The sequence below is a fragment of the Acanthochromis polyacanthus genome, chromosome 12 (genome assembly GCF_021347895.1).
Source record: "Acanthochromis polyacanthus isolate Apoly-LR-REF ecotype Palm Island chromosome 12, KAUST_Apoly_ChrSc, whole genome shotgun sequence".
NCBI classification, from domain to species: Eukaryota; Metazoa; Chordata; class Actinopteri; family Pomacentridae; genus Acanthochromis; species Acanthochromis polyacanthus.
The window spans coordinates 33,203,524-33,223,230 of NC_067124.1; the positions used below are offsets into that span (position 1 = coordinate 33,203,524).

The following is a 19,707-nucleotide window of genomic DNA, read 5'->3' on the forward strand; positions in this document are numbered from 1 at the left end:
AATAAAATACATTGAATGAGAAGGTGTGTCCAAACTTTTGAATGTGTGTGTGTGCATATATATATATGCACACACACAGTGTGTGTTTGCAATGTATTTTATTCATTTGCAATATTTTCTAAATTTTAGATTAAAATTGAAGATAAACAGGTGTTGTTTGCAACATACTTTCGTATGTATTTTTTTTTTTTAATTTTTTGGTGTTTATTTATTTATGAGTATATGGAATAAAAGTCCGAATAGATGGAATGAAACTATGGTAAAAGCGTTATTTACTTTCATGCAGAAAATTGCAGCTACCGTTTGCGATTATGCAATGATAAATCAAATCCATCTACAATAAAATGTAAATTGAAATTTATTATTGCAAGTAAACTTAAACATTTTGAGAATTAAAGGTAGAATGTAGGAATTGCAAGATAGAAATGTAAATTAAAGTTGCAACGACAGAAAATGGAACGGGGAAACTTATTAGTTTAGGTATTTCCGATAGTCCCTGAACGCAACGTTAGTGGAGCTTGCAGAGGAACGCCTTCGCCCGCAGTACAGCGACGTTTATAAGCTGTTTGACGAACTTTCCTGTCATGATTTCAATATGGGGAAACTGCGGTTCATCTCGATTTTGGTGGCCGTGTTGGCGGTGCTACTCGGACAGAGAATTTACAATTTAAGGTAAAAACTAATTTCTGTTTCTGCTCCGTTTGTTTTCATCAGGCACTAAGTTTTTTTGGTCAGCTGTCCTGATATGGCTTTTACACTCTGCAGGAAAAGAGCCCTGGCTACAAGAGAGCTGGTGAAGAATCACCTCCCCAACTGTGTGCTGCTTGAAAATCTGGGTAAGAAAAACCAAAACAAACAGTAGCTTTCATTCACATTAAAAGCATAAATAAATTAACCGTGGAACTGTCTCACTTTCAGAACATGGCTCTGAAGATATCACCATCCTTGGAGATGGGCTCGCCTTATCAGCACTGTAAGTGTTTAAGTTGAAGTGCAGCAAAATGTTGGGATATGAGGGTTAAACAAAGTCAAAACACCAGTGCAAATGCAATCAACGTTTTGTCAATGATCCCATGTACAGAGATCCTCCATGTGATCATAAATCCAGCTCATAATTAGTTTAATATTGCAATCTGGCCTTAATCTGTTGCAAGTTATTTTTTGAGTAGCTGAAGTCACACATTTAATATTTTTTGAGTAGTAAACACATTCACTTTGTGCTTCATGGTGAATTCTTATGCACCAATATGTCCTTTCCGCATGTGTCTGACTTAGTGCAAGTGTTGTTTTCTTTCATGTTTGTACAAAACATGTTCTGATGTTTCTGAAAGTTCTGACAAGTGACGCTAATGCAAAAAGCTCATTAAACCTGCAGTTCATTCAGCAGCCAGCAGGGACGATCCCTGTGGTTGCAAAAACTGTCAGATTCTACTGAAATCGGCCGCTTCTCACTGGATTGTTGTCTCAGCGAGCATTTCCTCATGAGTTTATAATCTCAGTTGCTCATTTTAGGACTTTTGATTGCAGCATGACATTTTGGAGATGATGCTCCCATTTTAGAGCAAAATTCATATAATCATGATCATTTTTGAGGTTTTTAGGGGTGCGGCTGCCTTGTGATTTTGCTGGACGTCACTTAATAGGACCTGCAATTCGTCGCACACCTTCAGGCTTTGTTTCCTCACTTTCCATCTATCTATGCATCACTATTAGAAACACTGTTATCACTCTGGAAGCAACAACAACAACCTCCGAGCAGCAAACTACCTACTGCAAATTTCATGTTTGCTGAGGGTCTGGATGCAAGAAGGCAGTTAGTTAAAGTAAATTTGCCTCTCTGATGTAAATGTCAAACCAAACAATTAGCCCAGTTTGATTTAGAGGAAATGCCAAATACTGTATCGCTTCACTTACCTTAATAATTCTAGGGATCTGAAGTTTCTTGGATTCCCGGGCCACGGATAAGCCCCGCGGAAAGATCTTTGTCCTTGATCTCAAAGATTCCCGGATGAAACCAAAGGAGCTGCGTATGCCGAGGAACTTGATATTAGAAAACCTTCAACCCTCATGGTATCAGCCTCTACCACGATCCAAGTGGTAAAGCCCTGATACCTTAATGTGTGGCTGCAGACCTGTCACATCCAAGTCTCTCCAAGTGGCACCCGAGGGGCCACGAAGCCCTTTATGTTGTACAATTTGACCCAGATTTAACCAAATTTAACAGCAAGTGAAGTGTCTGTATTAATATTGACTACTGAACAGAGTTATATATAAGCAGAAAAACTCGTCGTTATCTGTTCTGGAACACACTCTGTACACGCCGATCCAGAGCATCCTGAACATGCTCAGTGGGTGACATGTCCGTTGAGTATGCTGGGCCATGCAAGAACTGCACCAAAAATTAAATCAAGTGTGGATCTATTCTATTCTATCTATTCTATTCTATTCTATTCTATTCTACCTTCTGTCCCAGATGCCTGAACTGCGCAGGAGTAGCAGTTCAGACCTTCAACAATTTCTAAACTGTGTAATCTCACTGTACTGTTAGTCAGTAGTCATGCATGTCCTTCACACACACCCTTCTTCAGTTGGGTTCTTTTAGGACAATGCTCTCTTTGTCTCTCGTTTGTCAGAATGATGCCGTCTACCTGTTTGTGTCAACCATCCTCACAGAAAAGCCAATTGAGGTGTTCAACCAATTTGTGAGGAAGAAACTTCCTTGTGCATCTGAAAACCATAAAACATGAGCTTCTCTTACATGTATAGTGACAAACTTAGATTGTGCTCTACATGAAACTATATGGGTGTGTGTAACCATTCCAGAATATATGCATATTATTGGGCAATAAGATGTAAGATCTAACAACAATTCTGCTTTCTGAATTTTTGTCTCCAGTTAAACGATTATTTTATCGCAGTGGGAGTTGACAGCTTCTACGCCACCAATGATCACTACTTTGAAAAACAATTCCTTTCAAAGTTATGTTGAGATTATTTACTGGTGTCAGCCGTGGGGTAATGTTGTGTACTACAGTCCGACGGGAAGTCAAAGAGGTCTCTCATGGTTACTACTTTGCAAATGGAAATCAACTCTCACCGGACAAACGGTAAGAATGATCTTCAAAGACCATGCACATGGTCATTTAATGTTTCATTGAATGTCTGGTATTTAATATTAATTCTTTTTTCAGGCACATATAGTGGCAGATCTGTTTGACCATAATGTGCACGTGTTGGAGCGTAAAGAAGACAATACACTGACTCGTGTGAAGGTAAATAATTTAATCTTTGAGCAAAATGAAACCACACAGAATTTAGTCAAACCCCTGAACATTCAGTATTTTCCATCTGCTTTAATAATTAAAGAATTTAAAAATTATTTGTGTTTTAAAAACTGTGAAAAATTTTGTGAAAAAATAAACAGAATATTTACTATCTTGATACAGTTCCAATCAAATTTGTTGTTATGGTTGACCTTGAGGAGGCGTGAATGCAGAATTTCAGTGCAGGGAAACATTTGTCAGGCATTTCATGTTCAATAAATCTGTTTATTACTGCAGTGCAACGGACAGGTTTGTCACTATGAAGTACAGCCATGGCCATAAGTTTGACACAAGTACCATGACGCTTGTGAATCTTAGAAAATACCACAAAATTGTCACTTACGTACAATATAAATACCAGTCATAGCCATCAACCAAATTGAAATACAGATATTTCCAGTGCATAAATTTGATGTTTGACAGCAAATATTGACATTGGAATATTAACTGCAAATTGTTGCACAAATTTTGTCATTGACTGACCAAAGTTTTTCATATAAGAACACCATTAGCATTGTTTTCTGGGGTGTACTTAATTCTGAGGCTGAACAGACAATGACTGCAGCAAAATGGCCAAGACCAGGAATTACATAAGTGACAATTTTGTGGTATTTCTAAGATTCACAAGCGTCGTGGTACTTGTGTCCAAACTTATGGCCATGGCTGTACATGTTGAGTGCAAAGTGTAATGGCCAAAGAATGTTTACACCATTGACTTTTCCTCTATAAACCTCGCTTCACTTCTGAGTGTGAAATCTCCTGGTAAAATGTGTTTGCAGTTGCACAACAAAAGCAGAACCAGGATAACCCTTTTGTTTTCCCAGTGGAATTTTGGACTTTGTTTTGGCCTTTTTCATTGAATGAATGAATTGTCAATGCAACTCAGTGGAGGTTGTGAAAAGAAGCCATTCGTCAACTGCAAGGAATTACTGCACCACAGCATTCATGTATTTCAATATCCAACAAGAAATGGAGAAACACTGATTAAGATGTTGACATCTCTCCTCTTTCACGTGACAGTCTTTTCAGTATTTGCATAAAGGGGTGTAAAATTTAAATTAAATAGTAACAGCTACCCTAAATTGCTTCGTGAAACTCCCATGGTGGCAAGTTGTTTATTACAAAATGATTCGCACTAATCTGACTCCTGTTTGACGGCAAATTCATTCTGTTGCCTTTGACATTTTAATCCATTCAGCAAGTCGGCATATCTGTTGCCAAGATGCTTTGCCAAGTTGGAAGTGTCAATTCCCTCATCCTATGTAGGTTTAGAAGTCTTTTACAGACGGCTTCGTGGTGTCCCTGTCTCGCCCTGTCTGTCAGCCAGAAGCCAAATACTGCCCCATGTTGCTTTGTGCATCAACTTTGTGTACAATCAGTTGATGCCTCCTGTTTTGTCACCATGAAATCTGCAATTTGCAGAAGAAAAAAAAAGGTTGGCACACCCTCTATGTGTGGAATGTAAGATTGGAAGGTGAACTCTGCACACACATACGGGCCAGCTGTCACAGAGCAAGAAATACAACTTGTAATATAACATTGTCATTTCCTGAGTACAGATACTTATGAAATGAATTATAGTACAGTTTAATTGCAAACTTTCTAATATGAATATATAGTGCAACATTATCGTCTATTTAGACTGAATGAATGAATACACTCACACTTTTATATGCAAATCATTTCTGTTGCTCACCTCTTCACATAGTTACTTGTTTGCACAAGGCTGTGGTTAAACTGTTTTTCAAATAAGGACTATTTATCTTTTCTGTTAACATGTTTCTTTCACGGTGTTTGTTTCATGCCAGTGTTGCTGATAACTGCGACACTCCTGTGAAAAACGCGCCTTGATGCGGTCTCTACAATAGTAGCGCCATCAGTAATATCACTTGGAAGCACTAAGGGGGGAGGGGGGGGGGGGGGGAGTTGTCTGTTTCCACTTTAATGTGAAGTGATGGGAGGCATTTTGGCATTTTAACCAACACTTTCCTGGAGGTAACTTTAAGTTTATATGCAGGGATTTTATTTCAAAATCTTTACTTTGAAAGCATTTCAAGCAAACACAAAGAGTTGATGTAATTTAATGAAAGCACTGCAAAACCACTGGAAACTACAAGTGTTTCCATAAAGTATTTCTATGCCGATTTTGAAGTGTCGCATTCAGAAAAATTAATGGAAACAGTTCATGGATTTTAATTTTTTTCATCAGAGTTAATGCGCTTAACAGATGATGGAAACACCTTTTTTTTCAGATGTAGTAATTTCCACTTCTTTTGATGTCTTTGCTTCCAGACCGCATAAAGCATGGCCGATACCAGCTGACATAAAAGAATAATTACTGTGACGATTGGCGTACATTCCTTCTGTTATTCTGTCTGTGCGCAGCATTACTCAAACAGCCGCATTCTATAGTACCATGATTTCTGATCATCAATAACTAATAAACAAATGCTGCATTTCTAAAACAAATGCATTTCTGCCAATGCCATATGGAATCAACAGCCTTGGCGGAGTACTTCGCTCTCTGAGTGCTTTTATTGTTACAACTGAAATGATTGAAAACAGGTTGCTGAAGACTTCAATCCATTTTTCTCTCGTAGATGGCCACAGTTTCTTCATTTTCTTTTCTTCTTCTTTTTTCTTTTTAGTTTATGGCAAACAGCTGACTTGGTTTGCTGCTCCTTCTACTCTCTTTAGTACAGTTACTTGTAACATAGCTTATACTGCCACCTTCTGACAACATATGCAGCCTAATTTGTTGATTCGAAAAGAAAGCTAATTCCCATTTCCTTTTTTAAAAATTATTTTATGTGACATTTCCAAAATAAAAAGCTTAAAACTTGCTTGACAATTATATGAAAACGTTGTGACTGATGCCTCTTCTATACTGAGGAGATAAGGATAAAATCTGCTGGAATTTTATTTATGGTAATCAAGGCTCCATGTGAGGAGATTATAATAATAATAGTAATCCTATCTATGACACTTCACCCAGACTGTGGCTGTGGGTTCACTCGTTGACAACATTGAAGTTGATCCTGAAACTGGTGACCTTTGGGTGGGCTGCCACCCGAACGGATGGAAGGCCCTCCTGTTCGATCCCAATGACCCCGCTGGATCAGAGGTTTGTCTGTTCCTTCTTACGATTATAAATCTGTTCGTGCCTTATGTGCTTTTTAATATCTTTGTTCCCTCTTAAATAAGCACCAGATACATGCCATCTTGGCTTCTTTTACAGAGCACCTTGGCTTCTTTCTCATCATTCTGTACGTTGTGTCTTCAGGTCGTCCGCATCCAGAACATCCACTCTGATAAGCCGCAGGTGACTCGGGTGTATGAAGACGATGGTCAGGTGCTCATCGGCTCCTCTGTTAGCAACCACCTATGGTGGAAAGTTGCTGATCGGCACTATATTCCATAAACCTTGGTCTGTGATCTGAAGTAGGCGATGACTCTTTAGGTTATGTAAGCAGGAAGGGGAAAGAAAATACTCAAATTCAATGAAATTCAATTAAAAAAAGAAGGAAATCCAACCTTACCTTTTTATTGGATAAGATTAAACACTGATGATCTGAATGATATGCAGCAACTGTGAAGAATACAGTTCACTCTGATGTGCTGAACTGGATTTGAGAGCAGAAACTAAATAAATCTGTCATGCCTAAAGAGAAGCTGAAGGTAAAGAAACATCTGTCGAAGCTTGGGAGACTAAATCATATTTGAAGTTGAGCTGATTTCACACTGAAATGATTGAACTGTCCAGATTTTTGAGCCACCGTGAAATACTTTAATTCAACATGGAAAAAAAATTCATAGAATTGCTTCGCTGTGTTTCTCAAAAAGGATATTTTCAAATGATGAGCTTAAAATGTGAAATATTCTCACAGGCAGTAACGGTAACTGGGTATTTAATGTGCTTTTAAGCTGAAATAAAATAATAAAAAAAGACTGATGTTGCCAGTGTAGTTTATCTTGTGGATCTACTTCAAAGTGGTTGATCCACATATAGTATTAAAGTGTATTTTTGTTTTGCATGACTGAAGTTACAAAGGCCTTGTGTTGTTTTCCCAAGGATTGTGTTAATCCAGCGAGTAGTAGAGTGTAGGAGACACTCAGAAATGTCACCAAGTGGCTGGAATGAAAAATAACAAACTTCCATTTGATGCTGGGTGAGAAATTTTTCATTTGATATGGCAATGTGAACAACCGTATCCACTTTCTCAAAGGTATTATATAACTAAGTCCATCCCTGGGTAGATGTAACAGGGCTTCTTAAACGCACACTTTAGCCCCATCTTTTGAGCACATGTATGAATGCAGCCTCAAAGTATTTCTGTGTGAACTTTGACTTACAAACATGGCTGCCATGAAGAAACTACTGCTTGCTGCTGCTGTTGCAGCCCTGGCTGCATTTGTGGGAAACACATACCTGAGACTGAAGTAAGTGTGTATTATTTCAGAGGGAACTTAAAAACATTTGATTGCAGTAGAGGATTAGTAGATCTGGTTGTAAATGTTCACAGTTACTAGAGTAAGTAGAAGTAGAGAGGTGGTCATGCTCCCAATGGAAGAATTTTAAAAGTTATCAGAACTCAAGCTCGACTAACAACATTTCGAGCAGACTAGGTGAAAGTTCTGGTTTCTTTTGAAAGCCTCAGTCATGTTTAACTTTCTCTGCAGGCATATTGATGCTTGCTTCCAGAGAGCTGCCTGTGAAGCACCTCAAATGTCATTATTTACAGAATATTGGTATGTTTTCTTTATATTCATGTTGGTGTCTTAATTTTGGGTTTTAAGACGTTTAAAATAAATGTTGGACTTTGGTCATTTATGTGTCAGTGTGATAGTAACTGAGGAGTTTGAAGTCCATACAGCTGACAGTGTGTCAAGTGTCAGCAGGACAAAACAGAAGACTGCTCTATGTACAAATGGAGGAAGAGGAGGTTTATTTATCTTTTTGTTTTGCACAGAATATGGGGCAGAGGACATCACAATACTTAAAGATGGACTGGCTTTCCTTAGCACGGTATGTTTTATTGAATTATTGTAAATATTTACTCCAATTTTCTTTGTTAAAATGAGTTGCTTTTATTTCCGGATGAAGAGTTTCTGTGGAAGTCTTCCAACGTCTCTTACGTTCACGTTTGTCCACTCAGGGGTTGAAGTTTCTTGATTTACCTTCATTCTCTGATGAGCCGGGAAAATGTACGTTTTGGATCTGCTGCATCCGAGGCCGACCCCTGTGGAGCTGCAGATCAAGGAGAGCTGGACCTCAGTTCCTTCAACCCTCATGGGATTAGTGTTTACACCGATGAAACAGGTGAGAGACAAAACAGGTGCAAAATCGGAACTTTAGAATGAAAAGCAGAAAGAACGACTCAAATCAATGCTATTAAGATGTCCTATTTGAAGCTTTAAACACCTTCTATTGGTCATTTTGTCTTCAGTGGACAATATTTCTTCAGATTTTACATCTTTTTCTTTTGACACACCTCTTTAGTTTTGCCCTATTATGAATCTTGAGACAACATATGCAATCTGTGCAATTTCTTATTTCTAGATTCAGGTCATAAGACAAATTACATGGATGAGTAATGTGAAGTTACTAGTAGCCTAAATGCAAAATGGTAGTCTTTACATTATAGATTACGGTCATGGCTCTTTCTTTAGTCTGACAACAAGACTGCAGTTTAAAATACAACAGATTTCAACAAGCAGCTTTTTTTTTAAACAAATTTTTGGTCTATAGTTTGATTACGATTGCTTTTTTTCCACATGTATACACATTCATCATCACATCTATTGTCTGTTGACAAGCCACAGCAAGAACTCTGGACTCTATTTTCAGCTATTTAAAGATTAAAATGTCTTTAACAAGTCAAAGCAGCACTTATAATGGAACTTAAGCATTGATATGGGCCATTTCATATTAAATCAGCATGTTTCCTTTATATATTTAAATTTGGTTAATACCTCTGAAGGCTTCAGGAATTTTTCTTAGTAGCAGCACAGGGATGAAAATTGTCATGATACATACGGAGGATTTACAGGAATGTGGTGTGTAGTCCAGTGTTACTGTTGGTATTATAATCTCACTGTTTACAGTTCAGCCTCATTCAGCCATGTCAGATTATATGTATGAATATGTTGATCCTAATTCTAACTCATCTTCTCGAAAGGCTGCTTTTCCTTCTTCAAAATCAGTTAAATTATAACTCCAATCCTTTATTTAATCTTCTGAATTGTCAATCAGGTTACATAATGAGCACAATATTGTTTGATTAATGTTTCGTGGGGTTATTAATATGTGGAAATTGCCCACTCTATGTATGTGTTGTTTCTTTTTTTTTTTGTTGGTTTGTTTGTTTTTGCATCATTTTGTCTCTCAGTTGTGACTAGATGAGCTCTTAATTTGGAGGAGGACATGTGAAAGAATTCTGAAATAAACAGCATTTTTGCTAGATTTAGTGTAATCATATAGATAAACCTAAAGCTAAATTGTTTTGGACATCATAAATCAAGGTCCTGTTTATTGTTTTATGCGGTTTTAACATCATCTATTAGCTCACACTATATTTAGCTGTATTTGTTCGCTTCCTTTCACTGTATCAGGAGAAAGAGAGGACTTAACAAGAGGGTGTACCCTTCATTTGTGTTTCTTTTTAGCTGGTTTATTTTTGATAATTTTGCCTCTGTTTAAATGGTATTTTTTATTAATAAATGCTTCTTATTTTGAATTTACTTGTGAGGTAACATCATGATATGACACTAATTAATGAACTTAAAGAGATGGTTTGGTTTCTTTTGAAGACATTTTGTATGAGATACTTAAAATAGGCAGTGTGTTCCATTTTTTTTGGTCAGTTTAAAAAAAGATTGATTTAAGTTTCACTGCGTTGTGAGACTAATGGAAACCCTTCACTGTTTCTTTGCAGATGACAACATATACGTGTTTGTTGTCAATCACCCTCACGAGGCTAGTCAGGTAGAGATCTTTCGTTTTGTTGCTGAAGACACACTTGAGCACCTAAAGACTATCACCCATCCTTGCTCCACAGGTACGTACTGTATAATACACCTTATGCTTATTACACATTATATTTAAAAATGTCTTTATATTTGTTCTTCTGCAACTTGTTTTTCAGCGTGAATGACATTGTTGCAGTTGGAAAGGAGAGCTTTCTATGCCACAAATCATTTCGCCTTTCCCAATCAACTGCTTACCACGCTGACCATGATCCTAGATATGCCCATGTGTGAAGTGGTGTATTACAGTCCTGGTGAAGTGAGGGTGGCAGCCGGTGGCATAATGTCTGGAAATGGATCAATATATCTCCTGACAAACGGTGATTCTGGATTCATTCACGATTCTGTGCATATTTTTCAAACTGAATAATTCCACATTAATATGTTTTCTACAAAATGTGAAATGTGAAAAATCAAACTGAAATAATTTTTTTTCGACAGGTATATTTATGTTTCAGATATCACAGACCATGAGGTAGACGTTTTTGAGAGAAAAAAGGGGAGAAATTAGAGTTTATCAAGGTGAGACTGTTTTATTATTTTTTTAGTGTCAGCGATGAAAGAAATGAAGTAAATATTTTAGCATTTTGGGAAGGTAATCTTATCAGCTTGCCATAAAGTTACAACCAGCAGCCAGCTGAATTTAAGCCATTCTTTGAAAAGATTTGAAAGGAATTGAATTAAATGTAACATACCAGTCTTACCACTCGAAGTGCTGGCACCTTCTGACAGTCTTGGTGCTAAACTAAGCTAGCTTTCTGCTGGATGTAGCTTCATCATGAACATACAGACACCAGAGTGGTATGAATATTCTCATCTAAACTCAGCAAGAGAACAAATACTGTGCTTTGTCACAATTTATTCCTAAAATCAATATTCACACATGCCTTTATCTCACTTTGTATCAGCATTTCTGGAAGACATTTACAGTTTACAGTCTACTTTACTGTACGTCATGTTTCTGAACAGTCTGTAGGCGTTGGATCGCTTTGTGATAACATCGAGGTGGACCACAAGACAGGCGACCTGTGGCTGGGTTGTCATCCAAATTCTATGAAGTTGTCAAATTTCGACCCTAAAGATCCTCCAGGCTCTGAGGTATGTGATTGTTGTTTTTATTTAATTATTCTGAATACGATAGAAGTGATACACCCCTGTGCAAAATCACTGAAATGTCCATTGATTCAATATTGTATCACCTTACAATGCATACTTCCAAGTTAAACAGCAGAGTATTCACTCTTATTTAAATTAAAACCCAAAATTATGCTAAATTAAACACACTGTATCAAAAACACAGGCCTCACAGTAGGAAGTAAATATAACGAGAGTGAATACACCTTTAATTATTGAAATTCTAATTTCTTCAATCTGTTTAAGGAGGAGGTTCTGATTAGTGGTACTATGACTTATATACCCTCCTTTTTATCTGCTCTTTGCTGGAGGGCTTGTGCTGCATCCTGCAGTTCAATATAGTTTTTGTTGGTCACCAATCTTCTTGTGTTCCTTTCCATCTTTGTAAAGTCTCCCAGGCAAATTTTTCACTTCTTCTCACAATTCTTTTCCATGTGGAGCCATGATGCACACATGCAGGTAGACGCAAGCCACTGGTCCAAAATTATGAACATTGTGGTGTTAACAGGTGGCTTTATTACCATTTTCATGCAATCAGGCTGATTGGAAATCACAGTTAAACTTGATCATGTTTCATAGATCACAGGTTTTCTAAGTTGTTTGTCAGTGATCAGAGGTGTGTTTACTTTGTTGCATTGAGTTTCTACTTTGGGACCAGTATTACCAGTATTCCTAATGTATTAGTCTGTGATCGATCATGAGACCACAGTCCCTGCCATTCAATTTAGAAGTAATGACATTATTGAAAGGTGATGAATCATTGACATTTAAGTGATATTACACAGCGGTGTAGTCACTTCTGATGTGTATTGTACATCCACATTGTTATGTTTCTTTATTTACCTGATCATTTCATTAATGTGTTCTCTAGATCCTCAAGATCAAGGGACATTTCACTCAGAGAATCCAGTGTGAGCATGGAGTACGCTGATAACGGCAAAGTGCTCATGGGGTCCACTGTTGCAGCTCCCTATGAGGGAAAGTTGCTTATTGGCACAATTTTCCACAAAGCTCTGTACTGTGATTTGAAATAATCTACATTTTATGAACTATATCTGTTGTTAGTACTGTAGCAAACAGTCTGCCTGGATACAAGAACAAAGATAAAGTCAATCTTGAATGAGACAATTTCAAAAAATAATAAAAACATTGTAATTTTAAAGCAGGGAACTATTTGATAGTGGAGCAGTGTCTTCAGGTCATCCACATCCAGATCATCCACTTCAATAAGCTGCAGGTGACTCAGATTTACAAAGAAGATGGCCATGTGCTGTTGGTTCCTCTGTAGCAACCACCTATGGTGGAAAGTTGCTCATCGGCATACTTGGTACCCGACTCTTTGGTTATGTGAGCAGTAAGCAGAGGGGGAAGAAAATACTTAAATTTAATGAAGTTCAATAAAAAAAACAAGGAACTCCAGCTTCACCTTTTTTGCTCTATCGGACTAAACCCTGATGATTTGAATGATACACAGCAACTGTATGTGAAACATGCAGTTCACCCTGATGTGCTGGACTGATCTATATAAATCTGTCTGCTAATGCGGCATGTCTCAATAGAAGCTGAAGTAAAGAAAACATCTGCGGAGCTTTGGAGCGTGAAACATATTTGAAATTGGGTGTGATTTCACACACTGAAATGATTGAACTGTCCGGATTTTTTTTTTTTGAACAACTGTGAAATACTTCAATTCAGACATGGAAAAAAATTCATAGAGTTGCTTTGCTGTGTATCATGACAAGCATGTTTTTCACTTTTGAGCTGAAAATGTGAAATATCACATAGACAGTGTCTGTAACTGGGTATTTTTTATTATGCTTTTACGCTTAAAAGGTGAATAATTTGTATTCTTTCATAGTTTTTGATGTCTTCGGTATTATCTACAATGGACAATATCCATTAAATAAAACCACTGAATGAGAAAGTGTGTCCAAACTTTTACTGGTAGTGTATATATATAATTTTTAATTTATATAAAAATAAAAATGTTATTTTAATTTTTTTAATTTATATCTTGTTATTTGCATTCTGTTAAAAAATAAGTTTCCATATGTGGTGGGGTGAGAATTTTTTTTTATTTGAATAATTGTGTCAACCCCATCCAGTTTTCTAAAGGTATTTATAGGACGTGTAGTGTAATATTTCTTGCATACGATGTGCTATAAGTAAAAGATGATATAACTATGGCAAATGCTATGAGACTGAAAACCTAGAGTTAAAACATATGAAATGCATAATGATGAATATTCTAGGAATGACTGATGTTTTGATGATGTGGTGTGTGGTCTGTGGAGGACACACACACACACACACACACACACACACACGGCTGGAAGATCACAAAGTATAACCTGTAACTTTGGTGTGTAGATTCATGCTTTTTAGAAAATGATGTGTGGAGTATTTCAAACATAATGATGTAAACTTAAAACAATACCGTTATAACTTTTTAAAGGGTGTGTCAGAAACATTACAATACATAAAGGTACAATATGTATGAACTCTGTCTCAAGAAAATAGGACAAAGTTTGAACATGACTGGGGCGTTTTCTCTGCAAACCATGACCTAATAATGAGAACCTAATGCGCATGTCCTCTGTAGGGTGTGATCTCGGAGTGAAATGTGATAACCGACGTTCATGATCTGACCAATAGAAAAGTATAATGGTGTCAAAAGTGTCACTCCAATCATACGTCCAATAGGCGTGGAAAAATGACCAACTCCCACAGTATAAAAGCTTACAGGTATGAATCACCTCCAGGAAACGCTCCTGGGTTTTTTGTTGACAAATAGATCCTGCTGCCCTCCAATGCTGACTTCTCTTGGAGATTTTTTTTTGAAAAATCTTTAACCTTCGAACACGGACAAGTCTTAGACTCTGCCACTTCAGACCAGGTACATTCAGTCTATGGGTAGAATGTAACAGGGCTTCTTGAACGTACACTTAGCCCCATCTTTTGAGCATTTGTGTGAATGCAGCCTGAAAGTGTTCCTGTGTGAACTTCACTTAGAGACATGGCGGGCATGAAGAAAATACTGCTTGCTGCTACTGTTGCAGCCCTGGCTGCATTTGTGGGAAACACATACCTGAGGACTGAAGTAAGTGTGTATTATTTAAAGAGGGAACTTTAAAAACATTCGATTGCAGTAGAGGATTAGTTAGATCTGTGTTGTAAATGTTCAACAGTTACTAGAGTAGGGTAAGAAGTAGAAGAGGTGTCATGCTCCCAATGGAAGAATTTTAAAAGTTATCAGAACTCAAGCTCGACGAACAACATCTCTAGCAGACTTCGTTTTTTTTTGAAAGCCTCAGTCATGTTTAACTTTCTCTGCAGGCATATGATGCTTGCTTTCCAGGGAGCTGCCTGTGAAGCACCTCAACTGTCATTATTTACAGAATATTGGTATGTTTTCTTTATATTCATGTTGGTGTCATTTTGGGTTTATTACTGTTAAAATAAAATGCTGAACTTTGGTCATTCGTGTATAAAGTGTGATAATAACGGATGAGTTTGAAGTCCATACAGCTGACAGTGTGTCAAGTGTCAGCAGGACAAAACACAACACTGCTCCATATGAGAACAAAGGAGAAGGTTTTATCTTTATCTTTTTTTGGTACAGAATTGTGGGCAGAGGACATCACCATACTTAAAGATGGACTGGCCTTCTTCAGCTCGGTATGTTATTGATTGAATTATTGTAATATTTACTGTAATTTCCTCAATGAATCCAATCTTTCTTTGTTATAATGAGTCATTATTTCTGGATGAAGCGCTTCTGCAGCGAACTCGAGCAAAATCTTCCAACGCCTCTTACATGTGTGTTTGTCCACTCAGGGGTTTGAGATTCCAAGGAATGCATTCATTCTGTGATGAGCCGGGAAAAATGTACCTTTTGAATCTACTTGCATCAAAGCCGACTCCTGTTCAGCTGCAGATCAAAGGAGAGGTGGACCTCAGTTCATTCAACCCTCATGGGATTAGTGTTTACACCGATGAAACAGGTGAGAGACAGAACAGGTGCAAACTTGCAACTTTTATGCACAATTTTGCAGTTGTGTAAAAAGTTGTCAATAGTTTTTGTTTAAGAGAAAAACTGATAATCTTGGTTTAAAAAAAAATTTTCTGGATTTTTACTCTGCAGTCTCTGAATCTAAATCAGTTCTTATCTATAGCTCTGTCTTATCTATTCTTGAGTGCTTTGGTTAAAGGAAGTGAGCTCTTCAAAGCAACGGTTCCTTATTGACACACTGAGCAAATATAAGGAATACAAATGAATAATACTACTATTTAAAGAAGTTATAATCTGTAGGATTTTTATGACAACAAAAGCATATTTTAAAGTCATTTTGCTTGATTTCCCTTAATACATTTATATTGGGTTACCTCTATAGGCTTCAGAAGTTTGTATCAGTAGCAGCTCAGGGATCAAAATTGTTGTCACACAAACAGAAGATTTACAAGAATGTGGTGTGACATCCTGTGTTGGTGATATAATGACCCAGATATTAGCCTCACTGTTTACTGTTTGGCATCATTTCGCCGTATCAGATTTTATGAAGTTGATCGTAATTCTCAGTCATCATTCAGGAAAGGTTGCCTTTCTTTCTTCACAGTCTGTTAAATTATTATTTCAATCCTTTCTTCTGATAAATTATCAATCAAATTGCATAAATGGCACAATATTGTTTGATTTCTATTTATATTAGTGTCTCCTGGGATAATAGTATGTGGAAATTGTCCAAAATTGTTTTTTTTGTTTGTTTTTTTGCATCATTTTGTCCTCTCAGTGGTGATGAGATGGGCTCTTAATTTGTAGGACAGGTGAAATAATTCATATAGATAAACCTCAAGCTTAATTGTTTTAGACATCTGATATCAGGTTTTAGTATTTTATCTCGCTTCCTGTTAAGCGAGGATAAAAATGTAAATTGTCTTTCACAGCAGCTTGATGTCAGGATGTAGCCTTCATTTGTGTTTCTTTGTTGATTTTGCCCCTGTTGTTACAGTGGTATTTTTATTAATGTATTCTTCTTATTTTAAACTTACTTGTGAGGTAACATCATGATATGATTGTAGTTAAAGAATTTATAGAGATGGTTTGGTTTGTTTGAAGAAGTTTTGTATGAAGTACTTATAAATAGGAAATGTGTTCCCTTTAGTCTATATCAGTTCATCACAGCAATTTTTTATTTAGTCACTTAAACAAAAAATCCTCTCTCCATCACTGCCACCAAGTTAATATATATGAATTTAAGTGTATATTTAGAGTTCCACTCTATTGTTAAGTTCCACCGCGTTGTGAGACTAATAGAAACCCTTCACTGTTTCTTTGCAGATGACAACATATACGTGTTTGTTGTCAATCACCCTCAGGAGGCTAGTCAGGTAGAGATCTTTCGTTTTGTTGCTGAAGACACACTTGAGCACCTAAAGACTATCACCCATCCTTTGCTCCACAGGTACGTACTGTATAATACACCTTATGCTTTATTACACATTATATTTAAAAATGTCTTTATATTTGTTCTTCTGCAACTTGTTTTTCAGCGTGAATGACATTGTTGCAGTTGGAAAGGAGAGCTTCTATGCCACAAATCATTTCGCCTTTCCCAATCAACTGCTTACCACGCTGACCATGATCCTAGATATGCCCATGTGTGAAGTGGTGTATTACAGTCCTGGTGAAGTGAGGGTGGCAGCCGGTGGCATAATGTCTGGAAATGGGATCAATATATCTCCTGACAAACGGTGATTCTGGATTCATTTCAACGATTCTGTGTATATTTTTCAAACTGAAATAATTTCCACATTAATGTGTTTCTACAAAATGCAAAATAGTTAAACAAAATGTTCTTTTTTTTCTACAGGTATATTTATGTTTCAGATATCTTAGACCATGAGATTGACGTTTTGAGAGAAAAAAAGGGGAGAAATTGGAGTTTATCAAGGTGAGACTGATTTATTATTTTCTTGTGTCGGCAATAAAAGAAATGAAGTAAATATTTTAACATTTGTGAGATAATCTTATCAGCTTGCCATAAAGCTACAACCAGCAGCCAGCTGAATTGAGACATTTTTTTGAACGGATCAATTGAATTAAATGTAACATACTTTTTACCACTGGAGGTGCTGGCAGGGAGATTTTTCACCTTCTGACAGTCTTGGTGCTAAACTAAGCTAGCTTTCTGCTGGATGTAGCTTCATCATGAACATACAGGCACCAGAGTGGTATAAATATTCTCATCGAACTCAGCAAGAGAACAAATATTGTGCTTTGTCACAATTTATTGCTAAAAATCAATATTCACACATGCCTTTCTCTCACTTTGTATCAGCATTTCTACAGGACATAATGCAATTAACAGTTCTATATTACTTCATGTAATGTTTCTCAACAGTCTGTAGATGCTGGATCGGTTTGTGATAACATCGAGGTGGACCAGAAGACAGGTGACCTGTGGCTGGGTTGTCATCCTAATTATATGAAGATGATAACCTACGACCCTAAAGATCCTCCAGGCTCTGAAGTATGTGATTGAAAAAACACAAATTTTTCAGTGTACAATAGAAGTAATCACTGAAATGTCCATTGATTCAAAATTCTCTCACCTTACAATGCATTACTTCCAAGTTAAACAGGAGGGTATTCACTCTTATATAAAATTAAAACATGAAATTATGCTAAATTTAACACACTGTATTGAAAACACAGGCCCCACGGTGAAAAGTAAATGCAACTAGTGTCAGTACACCTTTCATTATTGAAATTCTAATTTTTAAAAAATGTTTAAGGAGGAGGTTCTGATTAGTGGTACTATGACTTATATACCCTCCTTTTTATCTGCTCTTGCTGGAGGAGTTGTGCTGCATCCTGCGGTTCAATATAGTTTTTTGTTGGTCACCAATCTTCTTGTGTTCCTTTCCATCTTTGTGAAGTCTCCCAGGGAAATTTTTCACTTCTTCTCACAATTCTTTTCCATGTGGAGCCATGATGCACACATGCAGGTAGATCCAAGCCACTGGTCCAAAATTATGAACATTGTGGTGTTAACAGGTGGCTTTATTACCATTTTCATGTAATCAGGCTGATTGGAAATCACAGTAAACTGGATCATGTTTCATAGATCACATGTTTTCTAAGTTGTTTGTCAGTGATCAGAGGTGTGTTTACTTTTGTTGCATTGAGTTTCTACTTTGGGACCAGTATTACCAGTATTCCTAATGTATTAGTCTGTGATCGATCATGAGACCACAGTCCCTGCCATTCAATTTAGAAGTAATGACATTATTGAAAGGTGATGAATCATTTGACATTTAAGTGATATTGCATGGAGGCGCAGTTACTTCTGATTTGTATTGTACATTCACATTATTATGTTTCTTTATTTGACCTGATCATTTCATTAATGTGTCTCTAGGTAATCAAGATCAAGAACATTCACTCAGAGAATCCAGTGGTGAGCATGGAGTACGGTGACAACGGCAAAGTGCTCATGGCCTCCACTGTTGCAGCTCCCTATGAGGGAAAGTTGCTTATTGGCACTGTTTTCCACAAAGCTCTGTACTGTGATTTGAAATAATCTGTATGATATGTACTGTATCTGTTGTTAGTACTGTAGCAAACAGTCTGCCTGGATACAAGAATAAAGATAAAGTCAATCTTGAATGAAGACAATTCAAAAAATAATAAAAACATTGTAATTTTAAAGCAGGAAACTATTTGACAGTGGAGCAGTGTCTTCAGGCCATCCACATCCAGAACATCCACTCCGACAAGCCGCAGGTGACTCAGGTTTACAAAGACGATGGCCATGTGCTGTTTGGCTCCTCTGTAGCAACCACCTATGGTGGAAAGTTGCTCATCGGCACTGTGTTCAATAAAGCCTTGGTCTATGATCTGAAGTAGGCGTTGAGTCTTTGGGTTACGTGAGCAGTAAGCAGAGGGGAAAGAAAATACTCAAATTCAATGAAATTCAATGAAAAAGAAGGAACTCCAGATTTACGTTTTTGCTCTGTGAGACTAAACACTGATTTGAATGATACACAGCGACTGTATGTGAAGAATGCAGTTCACCCTGATGTGCTAGACTGGATCTGAAAACAGAAACTAAATAAATCTGTCATGCCTAAATAGAAGCTGAAGGTAAAGAAAACATCTGTCAGAGCTTTGTAGACAAAAGTGTATTTGAAAAAGAGGTGATTTCACACACTGAAATGAGTG

The 19,707-nt window shown here is 37.1% G+C and overlaps 2 protein-coding genes, 1 long non-coding RNA gene and 2 pseudogenes across 5 annotated transcripts in view; all 5 read left to right on the forward strand.

Annotated features, from left to right (window-relative positions):
- The window catches only part of LOC110972606 (serum paraoxonase/arylesterase 2-like), a 47,170-nt gene extending 39,899 nt beyond the window's left edge, over window positions 1–7,271 (forward strand). The window contains exon 10 of the mRNA XM_051957129.1: window positions 6,784–7,271. The gene's annotated coding sequence lies outside the window, so the exon portion shown is untranslated. The remainder of the gene's footprint in view (window positions 1–6,783) is intronic.
- On the forward strand, window positions 513–7,271 carry LOC110971917 (serum paraoxonase/arylesterase 2-like; annotated as a pseudogene).
- Window positions 7,272–7,630: 359 nt separating this feature from the next.
- LOC110969057 (serum paraoxonase/arylesterase 2-like) overlaps window positions 7,631–19,707 on the forward strand; it is a 38,431-nt gene continuing 26,354 nt past the window's right edge. The window contains exon 1 of one of the 3 annotated variants that reach the window (XM_051957144.1): window positions 7,631–7,763. In XM_051957144.1, coding sequence (XP_051813104.1) covers window positions 7,681–7,763 — 83 coding nt within the window. In that variant the 5' untranslated portion in view covers window positions 7,631–7,680. The remainder of the gene's footprint in view (window positions 7,764–19,707) is intronic. The other 2 variants (XM_051957132.1, XM_051957136.1) reach the window with 2 other exon arrangements.
- On the forward strand, window positions 7,970–18,016 carry LOC110971919 (serum paraoxonase/arylesterase 2-like; annotated as a pseudogene).
- LOC127536518 (uncharacterized) lies at window positions 10,510–11,386 on the forward strand. Its single transcript, XR_007945534.1, has 3 exons — window positions 10,510–10,669; window positions 10,791–10,871; window positions 11,319–11,386. It is a non-coding gene; the product is annotated as an uncharacterized LOC127536518 (long non-coding RNA).